The sequence below is a fragment of the Oryza sativa genome, chromosome 6 (assembly GCF_034140825.1).
Source record: "Oryza sativa Japonica Group chromosome 6, ASM3414082v1".
In the NCBI taxonomy this organism is placed as follows: Eukaryota; Viridiplantae; Streptophyta; class Magnoliopsida; order Poales; family Poaceae; genus Oryza; species Oryza sativa.
The window spans coordinates 24,380,902-24,401,270 of NC_089040.1; the positions used below are offsets into that span (position 1 = coordinate 24,380,902).

General features: G+C 43.2%; 2 protein-coding genes across 3 annotated transcripts; one reads left to right on the forward strand and one right to left on the reverse strand.

Moving 5' to 3' along the window:
- The first annotated feature begins 4,605 nt into the window (after positions 1-4,605).
- LOC9269490 (protein argonaute PNH1-like) lies at positions 4,606-17,892 on the forward strand. 2 transcript variants are annotated; one of them, XM_015788316.3, is made up of 23 exons: positions 4,606-4,800; positions 11,452-11,974; positions 12,079-12,290; positions 12,374-12,520; positions 12,606-12,739; positions 12,834-12,943; positions 13,103-13,209; positions 13,437-13,575; positions 13,678-13,794; positions 14,129-14,236; positions 14,319-14,390; positions 14,500-14,622; positions 14,728-14,887; positions 14,977-15,098; positions 15,217-15,354; positions 15,434-15,576; positions 15,697-15,759; positions 15,959-16,022; positions 16,101-16,236; positions 16,515-16,588; positions 17,156-17,250; positions 17,343-17,374; positions 17,496-17,892. In XM_015788316.3, the coding sequence occupies exons 2-23, from the start codon at positions 11,504-11,506 to the stop codon at positions 17,666-17,668; spliced, it is 2,940 nt and encodes a 979-aa protein (XP_015643802.1). In that variant the 5' UTR covers positions 4,606-4,800; positions 11,452-11,503; the 3' UTR covers positions 17,669-17,892. The 2 variants fall into 2 exon arrangements, with proteins under 2 accessions (XP_015643802.1, NP_001411224.1); NM_001424295.1 differs by lacking the exon at positions 4,606-4,800 and adding an exon at positions 10,904-11,354.
- Positions 17,893-18,768: 876 nt separating this feature from the next.
- LOC4341435 (pentatricopeptide repeat-containing protein At1g31430) lies at positions 18,769-20,355 on the reverse strand. Its single transcript, XM_026026250.2, has one exon. The coding sequence runs from the start codon at positions 20,353-20,355 to the stop codon at positions 18,769-18,771; it is 1,587 nt and encodes a 528-aa protein (XP_025882035.2).
- Between the last annotated feature and the right edge of the window lie 14 nt (positions 20,356-20,369).

The following is a 20,369-nucleotide window of genomic DNA, read 5'->3' on the forward strand; positions in this document are numbered from 1 at the left end:
TCGAGAGAGAGAGAGGATCGGGGGCGGGAAGGGTGGAAAAGAATTTTAGGATTAGGGTTTTTGCTGCAGACATTTATATTGGTTGTGATCAATCTAGACCGTCCATTCGATCGAACGGCTCCAGCTTCTCGCGCATCGGGCCACCGGACTATTGGGCCTCCGCATTATTGGGCCTACAAATGGGCCGCAATTAAAATAAATGTTTTCTCTCTCAGTAATTTTAAGCAACTTTCTATTTTCAAAAATAGCACCATTTTAATTATTTATGACTGCTTATTAATTTAATTCCAACTAAATTGAATAAACTAGAACATTGGCTAGATTTTTCTCATGATATGGATTTATTTTTCGACTAAAAATGTAATTATTTATTTGTCATGATATAGAATTTAAATTTAGACTAAAATTAAATAATTTTAATTTTTAATTCTATATGGACTCTATTCTTCTTCCAATATTCCTATTTTTTTATTGTTCTAATTAGTTTCTATATGAACTCTAAACTCTTCTTTCAATATTTTTATTTTAAATTTTAATTATTTTTCTAAATTGTATTCCTATATGCACTCTAGGCTCTTTTGGAGAATATTCTAGACTCCTCATCCAATATTATTTATTTTATAATTTATACTTTATATTAAGTCGTATTATTTATATAGACAGATTAATCTATCCAGTGTAGGGTTTTTTTTTGCAAAAAGATTTGTTTTATGTAGATATCCGATTGGACAACGTGATTTTTTTTAAAAAAAACAAAATGAAAGAGTCCTGGTCTACAATGAGTTCTCCTTATTTTTTTATATTTTACTCCAATTAATATGAGAATTTCTATTTGAGACTTTTCTAGCAAGCAAAAATACCAAAGCAGTGTGAAAATAACTTCGGTTAAAAACAAATATTTTTAGTGTTATTACACCGTAGCGAAGCACATGCATTTTGCTAGTACAAATATAAACTTTTTACCCATAGTTATTTGGTTCCTTTTTTTTGCCTCATCGCAGGGAGAGAACGACGAGGCCGTTAGTTTTGTGATCTAACGGCGACGATGCAATTATGATAACTAGTATGGTGGCCCGCGCAGATTGCGCGGCTAGCATCATTATATTTTCTCTCATATAATAGCATATATGTTTTCTCATTATATTATTAAAATATATTACAATGACAACATAATTTTAAATTTTGCAATAACTTTACGAAACTACTAATGTGTAATATTCATATTGTATTTTATATACATGTTAGTTATTAATTATTTTTAATATCAAATTTTAGTTATTTGTGAATTATATATATTCCTATATGGACTTTAGAATCGTATTTTAATATTTCTTTTTTTAATTCTAAATGTTTATTATTTCTAATTGTATTTCTATGTGGACTCTAAACTTATCTTTAAATATTCTTTAATTTTTAATTTCAAATTTCACTTACTTCTAAACTGTATTCCTATATTGGCTTTAAACTCTTCTTCCCATGTTTTTCTTAATTTCAAATTTTAGTTATTTGTAAAATATATTTTTATATGGACTCTAAACACTACTTTTCATTTTATTATGTTTATTCCGAATTTTAGTTAGTTTTAAATTCTTATATGGACTCTATACTCTACTTCTAATATTCCTTATTTTTAATTCTGAATTTCTATTTTTTTCTTAATTGTATTTCTATAAGGACTCTAAACACTACTTTTCATTTTATTATGTTTAATCCGAATTTTAGTTAGTTTTAAATTCATATATGGACTCTATACTCTACTTCTAATATTCCTTATTTTTAATTCCGAATTTCTTTTTTTTTCGTAATTGTATTTCTACATGGACTCTATACTCTACTTCTAATATTTCTTATTTTTAATTCCGAATTTCAGTTATTTCCTAATTGTATTTCTATATGGACTCTAGTCTCCTCTTCTAATATTTCTTATTTTTTTAATTCCGAATTTTAACTATTTCTAAATTGTATTTCTATATGAACTCTAGTCTCATCTTCTAATATTCCTTATTTTTTAATTCTGAATTTCAACTATTTCTAAATTGTATTTCTATATAAACTCATCTTTCAATATTCTTTAATTTTTAATTTCAAATTTCAGTTACTTCTAAATTGTATTTCTATATTGACTTTAAACTCTTCTTCCCATGTTTTTCTTAATTTCGAATTTTAGTTATTTATAAATTGTATTTTTATACGGACTCTAAACTCTACTTTTAATTTTATTATGTTTATTCCGAATTTTAGTTAGTTTAAAATTCCTATATGGACTCTATACTCTACTTCTAATATTCCTTATTTTTAATTCTGAATTTCAGTTATTTCCTAATTGTATTTCTATATGGACTCTAGTCTCCTCTTCTAATATTCTTTATTTTTTAATTCCGAATTTCAACTATTTCTAAATTGTATTTCTATATGAACTCTAGTCTCCTCTTCTAATATTCCTTATTTTTTAATTCCGAATTCCAGCTATTTCTAAATTATATTTCTGTATAAATTCATCTTTCAATATTCTTTAATTTTTAATTTCAAATTTCTGTTAATTTTAAATTGTATTTCTATATTGACTTTAAACTCTTCTTCCCATGTTTTTCTTAATTTGGAATTTTAGTTATTTGTAAATTGTATTTTTATACGGACTCTAAACTCTACTTTTATTTTTATTATGTTTATTCTGAATTTTAGTTAGTTTTAAATTCCTATATGGACTCTATACTCTACTTCTAATATTCCTTATTTTTTAATTCCGAATTTTTATTTTTTTTCTTAATTGTATTTTTATATGGACTCTATACTCTACTTCTAATATTCCTTATTTTTAATTCCGAATTTCTATTATTTCCTAATTGTATTTCTATATGAACTCTATACTCTACTTCTAATATCCCTTATTTTTTAATTCCGAATTTCAATTCTTTTTGACTGAAATTGCGAATTTCAGTTATTTCCTAATTGTATTTCTATATGGACTCTAGTCTCCTCTTCTAATATTCCTTATTTTTTTATTCCGAATTTCAGCTATTTCTAAATTGTATTTCTATATGGACTCTGCTTTTTTTCTTTTTCTCCGATTAATGCGAGAATTTCTAGGTCATGAGAGCGAACATGGAGGCTCCTTTTTATTCCGAATTTTAGTTAGTTTTAAATTCCTATATGGACTCTATACTCTACTTCTAATATTCCTTATTTTTTAATTCCGAATTTCTATTTTTTCTTAATTGTATTTCTATATGATCTCTATACTCTACTTCTAATATTCCTTATTTTTAATTCTGAATTTCTATTATTTCCTAATTGTATTTCTATATGGACTCTATACTCTACTTCTAATATTCCTTATTTTTAATTCCGAATTTCAGTTATTTTCTAATTGTATTTCTATATGGACTCTAGTCTCCTCTTCTAATATTCCTTATTTTTTAATTCCGAATTTCAATTATTTCTAAATTGTATTTCTATATGGACTCTAGTCTCCTCTTCTAATATTCCTTATTTTTTTAATTCCGAATTTCAGCTATTTCTAAATTGTATTTCTATATGAACTCTGTTTTTTTTCTTTTTCTCCGATTAATATGAGAATTTCTAGGCCATGAGAACGAACGTGGAGGCTCCTTTTTCTATTCCTTTAATAATATAATAGATTTTTTTAAGAAAAATGCTCGTGTTATACGTGATCTGAGATACACTTGATACGTAAGTGGTGTGTGGTTTAAATTCTGAGATCCCGTGTTGAATTTTCAACACGCTCGTAAGTTCTTCTAAAAAAATATTTGAAGTGACGTCTCTCTCCAAACCTTTTTTTTTTTGGTGGGGTTTAGACAGGATCTGAACCGGACCTGTACAAGTTGAACCTGATGAGACGAGATACTATGCATGCATATAAACATTACACGATCCTAATCCCACCAAGGAGAAAAAACCGATCCTTGGCGAGGCAGATCCTGACATATCCTTGTCCTCCCGACCACCACAGTTGATCGTAGCCACCCTGGCGTGCGTGCATAGCCAGTTTAGCCACACGAAACTGTAGCTCTCTCGACCCAAATTCCCCGAACCCACCTACTAGCTACTCCTGCACTGCAACAGCAAATGCAAGGAGAAAAGCACCGAGCCAGCCGATGAGACTCGGTGACCGTGCCCCGGCGCCGACCGCCGCGTGTGCGTGTTCGCCCAGGCAAAAGACACAGCGCAATTGCGCGCACTCTCTTTCGCAGGCCGCGCCGCCGCCGCCGCTTCGCTTTGCAATTGCATGCGCCCTTTTGCCGACGCCGCCTAGCTTATCATTATCCTTCCTCGTCGGCCGCGGTTTTCACCGTCCTCTCTCAGCTCCCCTCGTGTTTTCACCGAGCGACGCACTCGTAAAAATACATCAAAGAACGCCGCGGTAAAAGCTACGCACCCCGTACGTACGTAAAAAAGTGGGTGGTAAAAAAAAAGGATGGGTTGGTGTACTGGTCTCTGCGTACGTGAAAAGACTAGCTATCGATGCGTGTATCTCTGTGCGTGCGCGAACGGAAGAGGGGAGCAGCAGCGAGAGGCTTTAGCTAGTCTCGCCTTTTTCTTTTTCCCGGCTTTATATAAGGCTCACTCGCTCACACTCACTCACTTGTGTCTAGTTTACACCGATCAGTAGTAGTGCTACTACCACTTTGGGTCGGATCGAGCTTGTTGTTGCCTGCAAATCTGCAAATAATCTTAGCTCCTTCAGCTAAAGAGCAAGCAACGGCTACTAGCTTCCCTCAACGCCCTCGTCGCTTGCCTCACCGTCACCGTCGTCACTCGTCATTCACCAACACTCGTCAGGTACGCTTCTCGCAGCTTGTAGTATGGATATGTGCTGCAGTGTTTAGCTTCTACTGGTGTGATGATTAATTTCTTGGGCTTCTTCCGATCCTGTGACGAAGTCGCTTGTGATAATTTGGGGCTTATTCAGCTCAGACGACCAGATGCAAAGCCTGAAAGTCTGTCGTCTGCTAAGCCTGTAGCCGTAGCACGTCGTCTTCTCGTGAGCCTCTGGTTGGATGGAACCTTGGAGAGGAGATGGAAGTATGGTAGTAGTGTCGTACCAGTACTTGTGCCTGCTGCTGCTCGCTGCACATTGAGCTGCGTGGCGTATGCGCCGCGCATTTTGCTGCCTTTGCAAAATGCTCGCCGATGCATATGCATATGGTCTCGTTCTCCTCTTCTTTCGCTCGCTGCTCTTTTGAGGAGAGAGACACAAGCGAGGCCGGCTTTCTTTTGCCCCCAAAGCTGCGTGGCCATGGCGTGCAGCCAAACGCTTCACATCTCTCTTTTCTCTCTCTTTGGCACTGTCGAGATACCAGTCACGCATCACGGCCATGTACGAACACGTCTCCTCCTCTGCAGCAAACCTGCTCTTCTTTCTCTCTCTATCTATCCAACGCTATCAAACTGTAGCCGTAGGCCTCTGGCGAGGCATTAAATGCAAGCGAGGCATTAAAACGCAGGCACAGCTCATGATTGCGTCGCTTGTTGGTTTCCTCCTCGTCGTGTTCCAAGCTTCGACCTGCAAGCTCGGACGGACGACTTGCCTTCTTGCCGTCGCAAAAGGGTGCCCTAAAAACTGATCCTCGGTCCTTTCCATGTCACCCACGACGAAGAACAACATTGCTCGCACAGCGTAGGAGTAGCTACCATTCCTTGTCCTGTCATGGAACATCACCGAGGAAAAAACGAGTAATTTATGTCTACTACAGAATCTTGGCTGGCTGATTTCTATAGCTACCTGGACAGCGCATTTTCGAGTACTAGTATAGGAGTATAGTACTCTATGATTTTGTGGATAGTAGCTTTTTGCATGTTTGGGTGTGTTTAGTTCACGTTAAAATTGAAAATTTGGTTGAAATTAAAATGATGTGATGGAAAATTTAAAAGTTTATGTATGTACGAAAGTTTTGATGTGGTTAAAAAATTGAAAGTTTGAAAAAAAATTTTGGACTAAACAAGGCCTTTGTATCTTTATTTTACAAACTTTGTGCTGTTGGAGTAGTACTAGACTACTAGTAGGAGTAACTTTGTATTGATAATACTAGGAGATGAACGTACTTGTAGGTAATGGTACTAACAGACTACGAAAGATTCCAACAGCATCTATATATGAAAAAGGGGAACAAAGGAGAATTCTGAAAAAAGAAAAGCACGCAACTCCTCTCTTTGATTTTTTTGCTTTTGTCCATCCATGCATCAGCCAACGGTTAAAAAACCCCGTCGTTGCATCATGGGTCCGCAGCACCAAAAGCCCCTCATCCTCCTCCCCCTTTTGCAGAGCATTTCTTCCCTTTTCCCCCAGCAACGAGGGTAAAAGCAAGCTAGTATCCTACTATGGTCTACTCCAGCCAGGCTACCACTGCCATCCTGCATGTCTCCCGTCCGTCGATCGTGCCATCATCCGCCTGCAGCGTCACGCGAGTCGGGTTCGCCGTGACGACGACGACGACGAGAGATCATAATAGTAGATGGAAGACTACCACCAGCGGTAGCATAGCTATAATAGTAACTTCTTCATCATTTACAGTTAATTTAATAGTCAATAGTCAATTCATATAATAGTTATCTATAAATATATACTATTTCTACCTGTTATACACATATTGTGTCTTGTAATCCGTACTATAGCCTATTGCTTATCTCTCTTTCTTCACTGTGTTTATAGCTGGCTTATAGTTTAAGAACGGTGGTGAAATGCTAGAAAAGTTACTATAGGACTAATCTCGCCTTTGCTCCAAAAAAGAGGGGCAGAAAGACCGGGGCGTGCTCGTGCTGGACCATCCGCCGCTCTCGCGCGGGACCAAACCAACCAACCAGCCGCGCGCGCGCGCGCGAGCCCGGCAGCCGAGCTAGCTAGCCACGCCCACCAATTCCACCGTGCACGCGCGCGCATGCGTGCATGCTCGCGAGAACGGTCGGGTCGGGCCCTCGGCGTGGGATCGAGTTGTTTGGTTGCCTTTCCCGTGCTCGATAGATAGCGCCGGACGACGACGACGACGTCTTTCTGGTCTTTTTGGGTGCACACACGCACCCGTTTGCACGTCGCGTCGCTGTCCCTCGCTGCCACTTCGGCTAAAAGTCGTGCGACGACGGGGATCATATCCGTGTGTGTTTGCGTTCGGTTCGACACGTGACACGGCTGTTGTGTTTGATTGTCTCGTATGTACTATATTTTTCACCTCCCTGAAGAAAAAAAATGGGAAAACTGAGATTAGTAGGGGAAGGAGTTTTTTTTTTAATCTTGTGGGTGGCCTTTGTGCATGCGATGCGATTCGCACCGAATCTTGTCTGGTCAGGTAGCGGCGTCACGTACCCATGTTACGTCCTTTCCAGCTTCAACGCCGCCATGATTGCACTCAGTCGCAGCAGCCGCGCGTGCTCGGCTGCGCCGTCAATAATGGCCTCGTATCTCCTCCACCCACAAGGCCACACACAGCCCAGTAGTAGGCCAGTAGTCCACCGGGGTCAACTCCTCCTTCGAGTGCAACCTCTGCCAGTGCCAGCCATCAAACCAAGACCCCCCCGAATTAGCCCCAAATGATCTCTTTTTCGTGTCACCTTTTCCCTTTTTTTTTCGTCCTGCGATCAGGCTAGAGTACGTACGAGTACTAGTACTAGTGTACCAGGCAACGAGAGCCATCGATGGCACGCAGCGCTAGTCCACTCGATTACGGTTGCTCGCCGTACGTCTCGGCGCGACGCGGCCGTGGTCCCTGCGTCGCGCGCGCGTCGCGTCGCGCACGCCACGCCGGCGCTCGCATGCGATCATGCGCGAGCTCGTCGCACCGGCTTGGCCTTTTGCCGCGCGCCACGGCTTTTCTGACCCCCAAAATAAAAGAAAAAACGGCTGCAGCCAGCGGCGGCCGGTCAGCCAGCCGGCCAGCTACACGGTGCGCGTACGTACGGGGGGAAACACGCACTGTGTGGGGGGAAGGAAAAAAACTCGTTGAGCAGACTGGGTGGCTCTCGGTTCAAAATTGTCTCCATTGATCTAATTTTTAAAAACTTTTAAAGTAAAAATATTTATTTTTAACTAAAGTTGCTTACACGCTACTCTCTTCGGTCTAATAATACTTGCCCTTTTATATAAGGGTAAAGTCAAACTTTAGAATCTTTGATTATGAATCTTTTTAAAATATTTGTCCTTCAAATATGATGATTACATGTATAGATTAGTCTTAAAAAATAATTTAATAAGATCATATATTTGTTAATACTTTTATACATGTTATAATGAAAAATAATGGTCAAAATTATTTTTTGGAGATCGTATCCTTGTCCAAAACGACAAGTATTATCAATCCGGAGGGAATACTAACTTAGCTCATTAAACAAAGAAAAATATACCCCCTACATCCATAAAAGTTACACATATTATTTATATTATTTTTGTCACCAAGACCAAGGAAAATTTAAATCATCTTGGATGTTACAAAATCATAGAGTGAATGCAAGCATGTAACCAATGAGTGTTTAGATGCCTCCTTGGGTTCTAATCAAATATTTAATTTGTCTCCTTATTTAAGTCTTGAATGCATAAAGACTGCAGATAGAAATAACTTATTTGGGAAAAACTCAAATGTGAAATATATTTAACTTTTGTGGTTGAAGGGAGTAATAAACTATAAAAACAGTACTACTAGCTAGCGTGTGATGATATCTAGATTTCCGTTTACAATTATAAACGATTCTAAAATACTTTTATAATATTAAGGAAGTAGCAAAACGATAAATCATAGTGAGTATTATTTAATATATTTGACAATAAACTAGAAGTAGTAGGGGAGAAATAAACAATACAAAAGTCGATAAGTGTAAAATAAACTAATAGAATACTATGCCTTGGGATTACAGATATCTTATGTTTATAATAAATTAAAATAATATAATCTCTTATATTTATATATCGAGGGAGTACGATCATTTAGCGTATTGTGCTGTACGCTAGAAATTTCTTACGTCTGGTTCGTAGAACCATTTGTGGGTGTGATCTTAAGCGAGGGTACCTGCGTACGTAGGTAGAAGATGGGGACGGGGATATGGTTGAGAGAACGGGAGTGGTGAATGCCGTCCTGAATCCACGGAGCAGCGTATGGAGTCACGATTTGTTACGGTGAGCTCTCGCTCTCGTCATGGCGGAGGTGGATCGATCCATCCATTTTCACGCCGGTCGTGGTCATCCATCAATGCTCATGTATCGTGCCAGCGAGATTGCAGGTGATGTCTTCATCATCTAATCGGAAATTCAGCAACCTGGGGAGAAAAAAAAATCAACAAATCGCTGAGCACTGTACCTAATTTCCGGGACGATTCCGTACGAGCCCCCTAACAGTAGTGTACTTACTGGAGTACTAAGTGCAATGAGCTAATGCCATGTTTGCCATTACTACTTGCAAGCAGTCAATCTTTAGGGCAGATGAGACGATCTGATCCGTCCGAAGAAAAGAGAGGGGGAGAGGGACCCAGCCGTGTTGTGGTGTGATGATGGCGCCTTTTGAGCACGCAAAAGAGGAGTCCTAGACCGACCTGCCAATGCCGTGCCCGTGGCAGCCGGCAGGTAGTGGGTTGGCACTGCCTGACCCCCCGACCCGACTCCCCTGCCTCCTGCTGCCGCTAGCTGCGACCTGCACCGGCGCATGCCGCAGCACAACAGCAGCAGCGGCTCACAGTCACAGCTTGTGTGTGCGTACGTACAACCCGAGCACGCGCACAGTGCCGCACCGCAGCACGCGGCACAGCAGCGGCATTAACGCCACATGCTCTCATAAACGTATGAGTATTTCTTCGCACTTTTTGCAGGCTTGCGATGCAGCGACGACGGAGAACGCGGCGCCGCGCGGCGAAGGGCGAGACGAGGCCCGGGGTTGGGTGCGCGTGGTGGTGGTGCCATGCACGGGCTGATCGGGTTGGATGGATGGTCCCCCGTCCGTAGCCGTAAGGGTGGCCCGCGTGTGGCAGGTGGCGCATGCAGCAGCGGGCGCAGCGGCTGCTGCTTGCTCTGCTTGTTCCCCTCCCCAAGCGCCGTGTTGCCTCTGACCGCGCCACGCGAATGCTCCGCTTTGTCCCTCGACGCCACGCCACGCGAGTAGCGCCACGCACCGCCCACCACCCCATCCATCCATCCATCGGGCCGTGCGCCGTGGTTGGCGGCGTTTTTTCTTGGTAGGTTTTGTATTGTACGCACGCACTGGTAGTGGACGGCTAGTAGCCTAGAACTGGTGTAAGTCGTTAACCCGTAAAACCTACTTAACCTGTTTGGATTCGTGGCCGACCAATTACACCCCTACCTAAAACTAAGATCGGTGCTGCTGCTGCTTTTGCCCGTGCGCGCACGAGTAAAAAATGGGTTTGGGCCATGAGGGAACGAGGGGGTGTGTGTGTTGTGTTCTTCTATTCTGCAATGGTGGAGCGCCTTCTTGTCGGGGGCACGCACGCTTCCAAAGTTGTACCGCACGGGCACCGAGGGGCAGGGCAGGGCAGGTTCTCTCGGCTTTGGGACATTTCTTGCTGCGTCGCTGGTGGTGTAGCAGTGGTGGTAGTGGGAGTAGTGGCGTTCAAGGCCAAAGGATGTTGCGTTTCGATTTCTCTAGTGCTTGGGCCATGCTGCATGAGGCTTAAACTAAACTTTGATCACACTTTGGATGCATGTTCCTGCACAACACCAAAAATAAAAAAAAAATAAAAATCCTCCAAAAATAGCGCTTGGTAGGATGTCCGTCATGCCAGCAATACGCAGTTGAATCAGACTTAAGTGCCTGTCAGCATTGAACAAAGTTTTGTAATGTCAAAAGTTCCATTATTATACACACAATCTGCCTCTCAATGATATTTACAAGTACTACTAGTACTAGTACTCCCATGGTAACATAACACCACGCGCTAGCGGCCAGCCACACGAACATGTGATACACTTCTCAATAAAAATCCCCATCCATTCTCCCTTCCTTCCATCCCCTTCGATAATCCACCCCCATCCGTTGGAAACCTCAGCTGCACTACCCTCTCGTGTTTCTCGCGCCCCAATTAATCCACGGGCCACAACGTTTTACCTACCGTCTCCCCCCACCTACAAGAAATCATTTCTACGACGCCTGCTACCTTTGGTAAAAAAAACGGAGCATATTTTGCTTCTTCCCTGTTCAATCTTACCACCGGCAGGCAAGGCGAGGTCTATTTATTTATTTACCGCGCGAGGCGGCCACTACTACTACTAGGACCAAACAGGGTCAAAGCAGCTGCAGTAGTTGCATCAGTGACGAAGGGTTCTAATGCCTTTCTGTCCCGCCTCGCATTAATTCTTTGGCTTGGTTGGATGCGAGAGAAAAAAGAGGAGAGATTTTGGTAGAATTGTAAGATTTTTGTTACTACTACCACTCGTTTTCTTGGCTTGGTTTGGTTTGGTGTTTGATCACGCGGTGGTGACATTATAAGGGCGCGGTTGCGCAGGTGTTCGACCAGCGGGTGGCGAGGTCGGCGGCGAGGTGGTGGTGGTGCGCACATGCTCGAGGTGCTGGACATGGCGCCGCCCCGGCACCAGCCGGCAGCTGGGAAGGCGGGCGGCGGGCGCGGGCATGGGCATGGGCATGGGCATGGTGGTGGTGGTGGTGGGCCGGCGGCGAGGAAGCAGCCGTTGCAGAGTAGCATGGCGCAGCCCAAGGCGGAGACGGCGGCGGCGACGGCGGCGGTCGCGCCGCCGGAGGGAGGGAAGAAGTGCGGCGGCGGTGGCGGGAGGCGGCGCGGCGGGCGCGGGCGCGGCGGCAGGGCGGGTGCGGGGCCGGGGCCGGGGCTGGCGGCGGCGCCGGCCGTGGTGGTGGCGCCCGCGGCGCGCGCCGTCATTGGGCCGCCGGTGGCGAGCAAGGGGCTGTCGTTCTGCCGGCGGCCGGGGTTCGGGACGGTGGGCGCCCGGTGCGTCGTGAAGGCGAACCACTTCCTCGCCGAGCTCCCCGACAAGGATCTCACCCAGTACGACGTAAGTCTCTCTCTCTCTCTCTGCTCCATATGTACTTTGAGCATGGAAGAAAGGTGAGAGCGGTTTTCTTGGTTTCCGTGGCGCGGCGGCGGCGGACTTTGCAGGTGAAGATCACGCCGGAGGTGAGCTCCCGGAGCGTGAACCGGGCAATCATGTCGGAGCTGGTCCGCCTCTACCACGACTCCGATCTCGGAGGTCGCCTCCCGGCCTACGACGGCCGCAAGAACCTCTATACCGCCGGGACGCTCCCGTTCGACGCGCGCGAGTTCGTCGTCCGCCTCACCGACGACGACGACGGCACCGGCGTCCCGCCACGGTGCGCGCATTATTTGCCCACAGCCCGGCGCTCCATTCTTCTCCGGCCATGTCTTAACCGTCATCGCGTCTCTGGCTCCGCAGGGAGAGGGAGTACAGGGTCGCCATCAAGTTCGCCGCGCGCGCCGACCTCCACCACCTCCGGCAGTTCATCGCCGGGCGCCAGGCCGACGCGCCGCAGGAGGCTCTCCAGGTGCTCGACATCGTGCTCCGTGAGCTTGCCAACCGCAGGTACGCACACGCATTGCTCGTCGTCTTGTGTTCTTGCAAGGGAAAAGAAAGGAAAAAAACTAATACTGATTGGCCCCAATGGTAGGTATGTCTCGATAGGGCGGTCGTTCTACTCGCCGGACATAAGGAAGCCGCAGCGGCTCGGCGATGGCCTACAGTCATGGTGTGGGTTCTACCAGAGCATCCGGCCGACTCAGATGGGGTTGTCGCTTAACATTGGTGAGATGCTCGCGAATATTTGGTGCCCTCATGCATGTATCTTTCCTGGTTGTCATGTGCTTGCTGCTTACATGGTGGATGATGTTGATGCCAGATATGTCATCTACCGCGTTCATCGAGCCGCTACCAGTGATCGAATTCGTGGCCCAAATACTAGGGAAGGATGTCATATCGAGGCCATTGTCGGATGCAAACAGAATCAAGGTAAATTTATGCTTGCGGGGAAGGAATAGTCTAGCCTTGTTACTGTAGTGGGATGTAAGATGTGTTGTTTGGATGCTTTTGGTTAACTGATAGATGGCTTAATTGTGATGCTTTGCATGATTATCTGATTTACCTGTGGAATTCGCCAATTCCATGCAGATCAAGAAAGCCTTGCGGGGCGTGAAAGTTGAAGTCACTCACCGGGGAAATGTGAGGCGGAAGTATCGCATTTCAGGGCTGACAACACAACCAACTCATGAACTGATGTATGTTATAGTGTAATTCATTTCTCGTCATGTACTTTCAATTGTCAAATGTCTTGTACCGAACTTTCACGAAAGTAGAAGCATGCATGTTAAGCACTCCCTCTTGCTTCTAAATCTGAGTATGGCAGACCAAATAGACCAAATTAACTATCAATATCCATATTTCATATACGTTAGCTACTAGGCATTGTGTTAAGCTATGGAACTGATTTTGTTTGTTTTAACAGTTTCCCAATCGATGACCAAATGAACATGAAATCTGTCGTAGAGTATTTCAAGGAAATGTATGGCTTCACCATTCAGCATCCCCATCTTCCCTGCCTTCAGGTGGGAAACCAAAAGAAGGCAAACTATCTACCAATGGAGGTTGGTATTAATCTCATCAAGTCACAAATTTCATTAGCTGGTCAATTATGTAACATTCAACCTTGGTAAAAGACATCATCATTTTGAGATATTTCTTACCAGGCCTGTAAGATTGTTGAGGGTCAGAGATATACAAAGAGGTTGAATGAAAAGCAGATCACATCATTACTCAAGGTTACTTGCCGTAGGCCTAGAGAACAGGAGATGGATATTCTACAGGTCTAGTTTTTTCTCCTAATCGGATTATAACATTTTGAAATATATGGATTACATGTTTGTCAGGAGTAAATGTTTCAAGTATTTTGTCTTACTAAATTGGATGATAAATCCAAACACCAAATCAGTGCATTAGAATTTAGAAGATACGCATGCTAATGTACGTTAATTGTTCTATGCTGAAGTCTTTGTTTTCATTACCCACTTCCAAGTGGTCCAAGCATTCCATGCAATTGATGTTCAATAGCTACCCACCCAATAAGTGCTACTAGGGTTTCTCTTCACTTGATCAGCACTCTTGTTATAATGGTTCAAGACTAAAAAAATTTCTTTCCAGACAGTTCAACAAAATGGATATGAGCAAGACCCTTATGCAAAAGAATTTGGAATCAACATTAGTGAGAAGCTAACCTCAGTTGAAGCTCGGGTCCTTCCTGCACCTTGGGTATGATTTGCCTTTGTTAATCTCAGTAGTTGGCTAACTGCTCTCAGCTAATAATTTGGGTATGAAATTTTGTGGCTTTCAGCTGAAATATCATGATACTGGGAAGGAAAAGGAGTGCTTGCCACAAGTTGGTCAGTGGAACATGGTGAACAAGGTTAGATTCCCCGTTTTCCGCAGCTGTATACAACAGACGTCCTTTTATATATCATGATGATGGCCTGATCCTGCTAGTTTTCCACTAATTAAGCATTTTTTTTTTGCAGAAAGTGATAAATGGGTGCAAGGTGAATCATTGGGCTTGTATAAATTTCTCAAGGAGTGTGCAAGAAACTACTGCTCGGGGATTCTGCCAGGAGTTGGCACAAATGTGTCAGATATCCGGCATGGTATATAACTCTTAACTTCATCTAATGGTTTTGCATAATATTGGTGCTTTTATAATGTTATTTGTTGGCTGCATCTTTTCAGTTTTATCTCTGCTCTTCTTGCAGGAATTCAACAGTGAGCCTGTGATACCAATATACTCAGCTAGACCAGATCAAGTAGAGAAGGCGCTTAAGCATGTGTATAATATGTCATTAAACAAGCTCAAGGGAAAAGAGCTTGAGCTTCTTTTGGCCATCCTCCCTGACAACAATGGTTCTTTATATGGTGAGTGTCGGTTTGGTAATTGCATCGCAATTTTTCCTTGGAATCCTCATATTGTGTGAAATGCTTAAGATGTAACTTAATATTTGCAGGTGATATAAAACGTATATGTGAAACTGACTTGGGGTTGATATCACAATGTTGCTTAACCAAACATGTTTTCAAGATCAGCAAGCAGTACCTGGCAAATGTCTCACTTAAAATCAATGTTAAGGTACCAAATACTTATAAACCAAGCAGTTAATACTTAGCTTGTCTACACAAATGTAGTGTAATGCAGTAAGCAGACTTGCAGCATTGCTAATGCCTTGCATTTCGGAGTTGTGATACAGATGGGAGGAAGAAACACCGTGCTGCTGGATGCAATAAGTTGGAGGATTCCTTTGGTCAGTGACATACCAACTATTATATTTGGTGCAGATGTCACGCATCCTGAAACCGGGGAGGACTCTAGCCCATCCATTGCTGCTGTAAGGCTGAGCATTTCTATGGTTACATGGCCATCATTTTTTTTTTAACCTCTTACCCTCTCTAATAAGCTGCATGCAGGTTGTTGCATCTCAAGACTGGCCAGAAGTTACAAAGTATGCTGGATTGGTGTGTGCTCAGGCTCATCGGCAAGAGCTCATTCAAGATCTTTACAAGACATGGCATGATCCTCAAAGAGGCACCGTAACAGGAGGCATGATCAGGTCTTTTTTGAGGAACAATTTGTTCTTCCAACCAAAATTAATTGATGAAGCCTCCTATTAAATAGTTTAGGGTTACCTCCTACCGATTAACTTATTTTTGGTTCTGGTCTTGTTGTGTAGGGAGCTCTTAATATCCTTCAGGAAGGCCACTGGGCAAAAGCCATTGAGAATAATTTTCTACAGGTATGCTACTGCAAATACTGTTTATAAACTAACGTTTGTAGAGTACAGTAGTTAGATATTTGTGGAATCAATTTAATCCTATGTATCTTCAACAAGTACTGAACCTAGTGTTTTTGTTCGCTATTTGAAGTATGAAAGTTGCTGTTATAGGCTTCTATTTGTATATCTGCTAATAGTATCGGTACTGCTTCTCTTCTAGGGATGGTGTCAGTGAAGGCCAATTCTACCAAGTTCTCCTCTATGAGTTGGATGCTATCCGCAAGGTTAGATGCATTTGTATTTTCTTTACTCAGATATTTTGTCCACTTTATTAGGTTGCCTGACGAAATGTTTTCTTTTAGGCATGTGCATCTCTAGAACCAAATTATCAGCCTCCTGTAACATTCGTGGTTGTCCAAAAGCGTCACCATACAAGACTCTTCGCAAACAATCACAAAGACAGAAGTAGCACGGACAAAAGTGGAAACATTTTGCCTGGTAATTACTATTCATCACCTCTTAAGGCATTTCATTGGATCTACTGCAGATGATAATGCAACCAACATATTGCAAAAATATTTTTTTTATTTTAACTAAAACCCTCAGTTTGTTGGTAGAACTGTTTCAGTGATTTGATACTTGTTTTCCTATTCATGATATCACATTCACAACTGTTTTTCTTGGATTATTAAGGTATCACTTTGGGTGAACTAACTTTTATATTTACTGTTATTCACTTGATTTCTGTAATTGCTCATGTGTTTGCTAAAAAACAGGAACTGTTGTTGATTCAAAGATCTGCCACCCATCAGAGTTTGATTTCTACCTCTGTAGCCATGCTGGAATTCAGGTAAGAATATTGTAGTGGTCCTTTTGTAAGGCTGACATATACTGAACTTGTCGTTACTCTGGTCCCCATGTCTTCTGTGATTAAGTATTTGAGGAGACTTCATATTGTCTTTTCAACCACAAGCAGTGTAGTACTTCCTCCGTCCCAAAATGTAAGCATTTTTGAGGTTGGTACGGGTATTAAGAAAGTAGGTGAGAATGATTGAAGAAGGTGTGTGATTGATTGAAAAGAGAAAGTAGGTGAAAAAGAATGATTGTGATTGGTTGAGAGGAGAAGGTAGGTAGAAAAATAGCTTCATTTTGAGACAAATTACTGTGCTAGAAATAGCTACATTTTGAGACAGAGGTAGTAGTATCACAGTAGCTAGTTACTGTAGTACCTAGCAAAGGGCACATCTGCACATGCTAGAACAAACAAACTTACTATACCATGGTCAAATTTTTAATCATGTGATTGTACATTATAGTACTTGGATCAGCAAATATTCTGTCTGTAGTAGCGCTGGAATATAATTCCCCAAGTTTGTCCTCCATGTACTGAAATGACTGATGTGTGTGAGTTTTCCAGGGAACAAGTAGGCCAGCTCACTACCACGTCCTTTGGGATGAGAACAATTTCACTGCAGACGAAATGCAGACATTGACAAACAACCTTTGCTACACGTACGGCATTACTGAATCTTGTTAAGTTTATCCTTTGCACTCTGAGCTTCTCTCTATAGAAATTGTCTGACTTGGTACATTTGCTGATGCAGTTATGCACGGTGCACACGCTCTGTTTCTGTTGGTACGTTCTTCTGAAATGATCTGAACATTTTTCCATCATTTTCTTTGTATTCATGTGTTATTATTAGTTGGACACGAATTCTGAAGGTGAATCTTGCATTTCTTTTTTCCTGGTCCAACAGTTCCACCTGCATACTATGCGCATCTGGCTGCGTTTCGAGCGCGGTTCTACATGGAGCCAGAGATGTCGGAGAACCAGACGACGTCGAAGAGCTCCACTGGGACGAACGGAACCTCGGTGAAGCCATTGCCTGCGGTGAAGGAGAAGGTGAAGAGGGTGATGTTCTACTGTTGATGACTGGGAGACTACCTTTAACTACTCACATATGATGTACCTAACATTGTAGAATTTTAGTGGTAGGGATTTAGAATTAGCTTCCTTCAGGAAAGGGAGCAGAGCAAGCATTTGGATCCTGAGCGACCTCTTTTGACCACTCTGTAAAGTACTAAGTAACGCATGTATAATAGTTGTTGTATCAGTCTGAAAAAAAGGAAGTGCACTCAGTGCTTGTTTTTCCAGTTCTAGGATGATTTTCTCTTCATGGTTAAGATCTGGTAAGAGACTCAATACACGAATCCATTATCAGGATAACACCAACAATTTTCACTTATAGAACATATTCGAAAATTTCTGAGAATAGGCTAATAATTCTCAAAATAAAAATAAAAATAACCTGCAGGATGAGCATCATTCGTTGCTGCCATTAAGGACAGTAACTAAGGATATAATGCTGAATATACGAATCTAGTTAAGACGGCCTGAAGCAGGTCCACAGAACCCGACTTAAAATCATTGTTAGTTCAGATTCCGGGCCACATTGTATTTTTACTGTGACTTGCAGATGAACCTTCTTCCATAAATAAATATTGCATTCACTTCAAAGTGATGTTTTATGTGTTAGTGAGTTTTGAGTGGATATGCTGAATACATCAACAAGAGCAAACTGAAAATCCAAGTATAGCATTTTTAACAAGCTGACAAATGACAGAATCATGCTGCGATGATAATGTTCGTCCATCCATTGTTAAGAAGTTATGGTTGCACATTAGATATAATCATCTGCACTGATAGGCATAGGCAACAACAGAAAAAAAAATACTACTGGCATTGGTGTCTAACCTTGTTTTTTCATCTGCAGAACCGTGTTCCATTTCCTGGCAAGAGTAAAAAAAATCCAGCTCTGCTACAAGCCTGAAACAAGCTAGCTGAAGTTCAGTAGTCCTCAAATTAACTAACTGTACAAGCCTGATCACTCGAATGTCTGTTCAGACAAGGTTCTTCAAAATTGCTAATGAAACGGCTTCCAGTGATTGATCATGCTTCTGTTGGTCCAGTCAAACTAATGGATGCTTCAACAATTCCTTTGTCCAAGCATTATATGCTTCAACAACTCCTCAGTACCCCTTCACCTCAATCAAGCTACACCCTGCATTCTTCTTGACAGTAGGGTGTGCCATCTTGCCCCGTACCCTTATCACATCCTCCCATCTACTTGCTGTTGCATATACATTAGACATGAGCAAATTCACATCAGTAATTTGGGAATCTTGCTCACAGATTCGTTTGGTTAACCGTTCACTCATCTCAACATTCCCATGAGCCTTGCAAGCAGTGAGGAGTGCACCAAACAGTGGCATAGCATCCTTGTTAATTGGAACGTCACCGATCAACCTCTCAGCTTCATCTAGTAGACCAGCACGACCTAGGAGGTTCACAAGGCAGCTATAGTGTTCAACTCTTGGTTCTATCTGATAAACCTCCCTCATTGCATGGAACTGCTTCCGGCCTTCATCAACCAAGCCACCATGGCAGCATGCACTTAGCACCCCAATAAACGTAACACCGTCGGGCTTAACTTTACTTCTCTGCATATCTTGAAACAGTTCAAGAGCTCTACCAGCCTGACCATTTGTGGCCAGCCCACAGATGATGGCAGTCCAAGCTGTGGCATCTCTGCCTTGCATTCGCCAGAAGACCTCTAGAGACTTCTCAATGTGCCCACATTTAGAATACATGTCAATCAATGCGGTGCCTAGGACTGCATCGATCTTCATTTTCCTTTGTTCAGCATACTGGTGAATCCATTCACCTTGATCAAGAGCGCCAAGATTGGCACAGCATGTCAGGAGAGTGACAACAGTGAACCTGTCTGGCTCAACCCGTTGCATCTGCATATCTCGGAACAATGTCAGCGCCTCCTCGAAGCATCCGTGTTGCACACACGCATTGATCATTGCAGTCCACAGAATTAGATCCTTCTCTTTGCACTGGTTGAAGAGCACTCTGGCCTTGTCCAGCTGCCCAGCAAGGCCATATCCCGACACAAGTATGGTCCAAGAAATTATGTTCCTCGCAGGCATTTGCTCGAACAATTTCACCGCCTCTTCCAAGCAATCATTCTTCGTGTACATGTCCAGCAGAGCATTTGCAACTGGCAGATTGAAACCGAAGACGTTATCCATGTACACATGAATCCTCCTTCCCAAGCTCAGGTCCCTTGCTCTAGAGCACGCCGTCACCGCCGTCACCAACGTCACCCTGTCAGGTGTGACACCGCTTCTCTCCATCTGTTCAGACAAAGCAACTGCCGCCGAGTACCACCCGCACCTGATGTAGCACCTGACCATCATGTTCCACAGCACCAGCGCCCTACTCGGCATTTCGTCGAACACCTTCCGCGCGATGTCCACGCGCCCCAGCATCGTGTACATCTCCATCAGCGAGCTCCCGGTGTAGGCGTCCCACCGGAACCCGGTCTTGACAGCGGCCGCGTGCGCCTTGCGCCCCTCGACCGACAGCTTGAGGACCCCGACGGCCCTGAGCACGAACGGGTAGGTGAAGCTGTCCGCCACGAGTCCCCGCGCGCGGAGGTCGTAGTACACCGCCATGACGCGCGCGAAGCTCCCCCGCCTCGCCAGCGTCCTGATCAGCACGTTGCACTCCCAGAGCGGCATCCCGTGGCCCCTCCTCGCCGCCGCCATTGCCATCGCGCGGG